The sequence below is a fragment of the Schistocerca serialis genome, chromosome 1, assembly GCF_023864345.2.
Source record: "Schistocerca serialis cubense isolate TAMUIC-IGC-003099 chromosome 1, iqSchSeri2.2, whole genome shotgun sequence".
Lineage (NCBI taxonomy): Eukaryota > Metazoa > Arthropoda > Insecta > Orthoptera > Acrididae > Schistocerca > Schistocerca serialis.
In genome coordinates this window covers 755,043,766-755,047,792 of record NC_064638.1, presented here as the reverse complement: position 1 = coordinate 755,047,792, position 4,027 = coordinate 755,043,766, and the positions used below count along the sequence as shown (strand labels likewise).

At 38.9% G+C, this 4,027-nt stretch overlaps 1 protein-coding gene across 1 annotated transcript; it reads left to right on the top strand.

The window, feature by feature from the left end:
• The first annotated feature begins 365 nt into the window (after positions 1-365).
• Positions 366-941, top strand: LOC126430355 (uncharacterized). The gene has a single exon (XM_050090425.1). It carries the CDS (start codon positions 366-368, stop codon positions 939-941), a length of 576 nt encoding a protein of 191 aa, XP_049946382.1.
• Positions 942-4,027: the final 3,086 nt, after the last annotated feature.

The following is a 4,027-nucleotide window of genomic DNA, read 5'->3' as shown; positions in this document are numbered from 1 at the left end:
GTTTTAGCTTACGAACTTGCTGTGGATAATAGGAATATCATTACATTGCCTGATTCATGGATTGACCATAAAATGGCTACAAAGGACTGGTTTAGCTTATTTATGAAAAGACACCCTCGACTATCAATCAGGGAGCCTGAGGCTACGAGCCTTAGTCGCGTTACCAGTTTTAATAAAGCCAATGTTGACCTATTTTTTGTTAATTTGAAGATTACTTTAGATAAATACAAATTTGAACCTAAGGATATTTGGAATGTCGACGACACCGGTGTGCAAACAGTTCAGAGACCAAACAAAATCGTTGCTCAGAAAGGAGTACGCCAAGTAGGGAAAGCTACGTCAGCGGAAAGGTGCAGACTGTCACTATGGTATTGGCTGTCAGTGCCATCGGCAACTCAGTTCCTCCGGTGTTCTTATTTCCAAGAGTATTCTGCAAGGATCACTTCATCATTAACGGACCACCAGGATGTATTGAAACTTCCTACCCATCCGGATGGATCACATCTGAATCGTTTTTGAAGTTCATTAAACATTTTCACGGCCACGTAAGATCTACCAAGGGCAATCCCTGCTTGTTGGTTTTAGATAACCATGAATCACATTTATCTATTGGAGTGCTCAACTACTTCTGCAAGGAAAATGTTATCGTCATGTTGTCGTTTCCCCCGCACACTTCCCACCGCCTGCAACCTCTTGACAGGTCAGTTTGTGGGCCTTTCAAGGAATTTTACTTCGCTTCAGTAGACGACTGGATGATCAACAATCCAGGGAAAACTGTAACAATCTACGACATTCCTGGCATAGTAAAGATGGCACTACCTAGAGCAATAAAGTCTACAAATATTATATCTGAATTTCAAGTAACAGGAAAGCGCCATACAACAGAGAAGTGTTTACTGATGATGACTTCTTGTCCAGCGCAGTCACGGATAGAGAGATGACTTCACAAGGCAGCACTCTCAAGACTTCTTAGGCTGCGACAAGCAACACTGATGGTCTACAGTCCAAAGTGAACTGAACTGAGACTACAACTACAGTTTACAAGTAAGCATGTTTCTCTAGGTGTATTCACTGTAAGCCCTCAAGACCTCCGCCCCTACTCTAAAGCTGGAGAGCGAAAAAATATCAAAAATGGGAAGAAACCTTTAAAATCCGCTATCCTTACTAGCACAGCAGTAAAGGAGAGACTGGAAGAGGAAGCCAAAGAAAAGGAAACTAAAATGGTAGCCAAGTCAGAAAACGCCAAAAAAAGGCTTTTCAAAATGATAGAGAGTCAGACTAAGCAGAAGAAAAAGGTGAAGAAAAAGAAATGCGTCCCAAAGAATGAAATGAAGGTTGCATCAGAGTCTGAGGAAGAGAACGAGCCGGCCGGAGTGGCCGAGAGGTTCTAGGCGCTTCAGTCAGGAACCGCGCGACTGCTACGGTCGCAGGTTCGAATCCTGCCTCGAGCATGGATGTGTGTGATGTCCTTAGATTAGTTAGGTTTAAGTAGTTCTAAGTTCTAGGGGATTGATGACCTCCGATGTTAAGTCCCATAGTGCTCAGAGCCATTTGAACCATTTTGTTGAAGAGAACGACGCCTTATGTGTCATATGTTTAGAGCCATTCACCGAATCCAAGCCAGGTCAGGACTGGATACAGTGCATTTCTTGCAAAGAATGGGCCCATATAGAATATGGTAAGGACTGTAAGATGTACACTTGTATTCACTGTACATCTGACTTTGTAATCAGTGATTCTGAGTAGGTTATGGACACAATCTCATGATCTGTGTGTTTAAAATAAGTTAATAATATGTCTTACGTTACCTTTGTACTATATTCTGCGTAATAAATGTTTTCGATTATCTATTTAGTGATTATTTGCTACCTTAATGTCAATTAGCTTATTATTTATACATTTGTATCAACTTGCCCCCATGTGGGGAACGTTGATACACTTTGCAGCATTAAACAAATATTTTAATTTTGGGTGATATATGTGGTTAATCAAAGCGTCAATACCATAGAAAAGTGCACAAATAATTGAAGTATAATATCATAATTTTCCCAATTAAAACAAAATAATAACAAAAAATGTAAAAAACAAAATCTGAAATTTGTCTCAACATGCCCCGCTCTCCCCTACATAAATCGATACTGGACTCTGTAATAGATTTCACCTCAAAATCAGAAAAAATTTCAACACTCACGATACGATCTGGAAACAAAGCCTATATACTAATTAGTGCACAAGCCTCCACAAATAATTATAACGAGGAGAACCCAGAGATGCTAGAGGAATTCTGGGAAGATCTGGAGGAAACGACCAGCAAAATTCCCAAGAATAGCGTAATAGTGTTATTAGGGGATTTCAATGCCCAGTTAAGCAAGGAAAGAAAATACCGAGACACGACAGGGAAACACACGGCCCACAAGAGTACAAACATAAATGCATAGAACCTGGTAAACTTCTGCAGGAATTTTGAGCTGAATATCATGTCAACGCAGTTCAAGAAACCACACAGAAAACTAGTAACTTGGAAATCCACCAACAATGCTCTAGGAGAATTTCAGATATAGCACGTAGCAACATCCATGAAAAACGCTAGAGAAAAAATGAATGTAAGAACTAGGAAATGAGTTTTTGAATTTGACCATCACCTTCTCCAAATCAAAGAAAAATGTATACCCAACAGACAAATCAAGAGAACCAACAGACGATTCAGAACAGATCCAGAGTACCTGCACTAAGCGAGAAAGAACTAACAGAAGAAACTACGAAAATCAACAGCAAAAACTGGACGGAACTTTCAGAAAAAATGAGAAGTGATTAAATTGGGGCAACCACCGAGAAAAAGTTAACATCGATGGTGGAAAATGACATGCGACAGAGCCTTAGAAGAAAGATCAAAGCCTGGAAAAAATTTAGCAGCCATAGAACACAAGAAAAATGGGACGAATTCAAGAAGATACAGAAAAATACTTCAAAAATAATCCGCAGAGAAAAAAGAGGTTACGAAAACAGCAGGTTGAAGGAGATAGAAGAGGACTTCACCAGAAACAACACACGGAATTTTTACAGAATATTCCGTTCAAATATGACAAGATATCAACCTCCTTCTTGAGAACGTAGTGTGTCTCACATCATATAAACGAAATAGGCTAAAATTTTTAAGTCGCGAAAATTTCATAAAAATAATTAAATTTTGTCACACATGGGGCAGAAGTGTCACGTGCAGGACACTGTGCAAATATCTGGTAAGACAGAAGTATGTGAAGGGATCACGTAGCTATATCACAAGACTACACAGGTATAACTTATGCAACATGTGTGATTTAGTGATCAAGTCGTAGAGTACAGTTTCGAAAACAATGTCATCTTCCTGACAGATTTATTTAATAAAAATTTCAATATAAACAAAATGCAGTATTTAAAATAAACAGTTTTCAAATTTGTTAGGTCCAGTTTTATGTGAAATGAAAGTAGGTAATATAAACAGTGTCAATTAAATATTGTCCATGAAACGGAGGTGTCTGTGGTTGTTCAGTAATCCTTGCATTGTAATCTTCGTCACAATTTCATTATCGTTGTAATAAATGCAATGAGAGATATCTAGCCACTTGAAGGTACTTGGGCCAGCTCTATGCACAACCGATGTCTTTATCCCTTCAGAGTCAATTTTAAAAATCTCTCCAGAATATTTTTGTCCATATTACTATACAGTTAGCCATCTCCAACGGACCAGCTGTCATGTTGATTGTGCTTGCAAGATTAAGGCACTCTTCTACACTTATTTCAATCACATGACACTGTTATATTCCGAGAATTTCAGGAACATTTTTCCAAGGTTTCTCTTGTTCAATGTTTTACTTAATTGTCTCTTGCTCCACATGAGTACGGTATTATATTTGCAAACTTCAGATGCCACTTTGTAAAAGTCGTTAGCAGACTGGACAATTGTTGCTTCCTCTCCTTGGGCCATGCACTTCCGGCGTACAATATGCTCAGCATTGAAACTTGCTCTGGCTAAGAAACGCCGGGACTG

What these genes read in the sequence shown, in the direction of transcription:
- LOC126430355 (XM_050090425.1), top strand. Translation starts at nt 366, where the DNA reads ATGGTATTGGCTGTCAGTGCCATCGGCAACTCAGTTCCTCCGGTGTTC.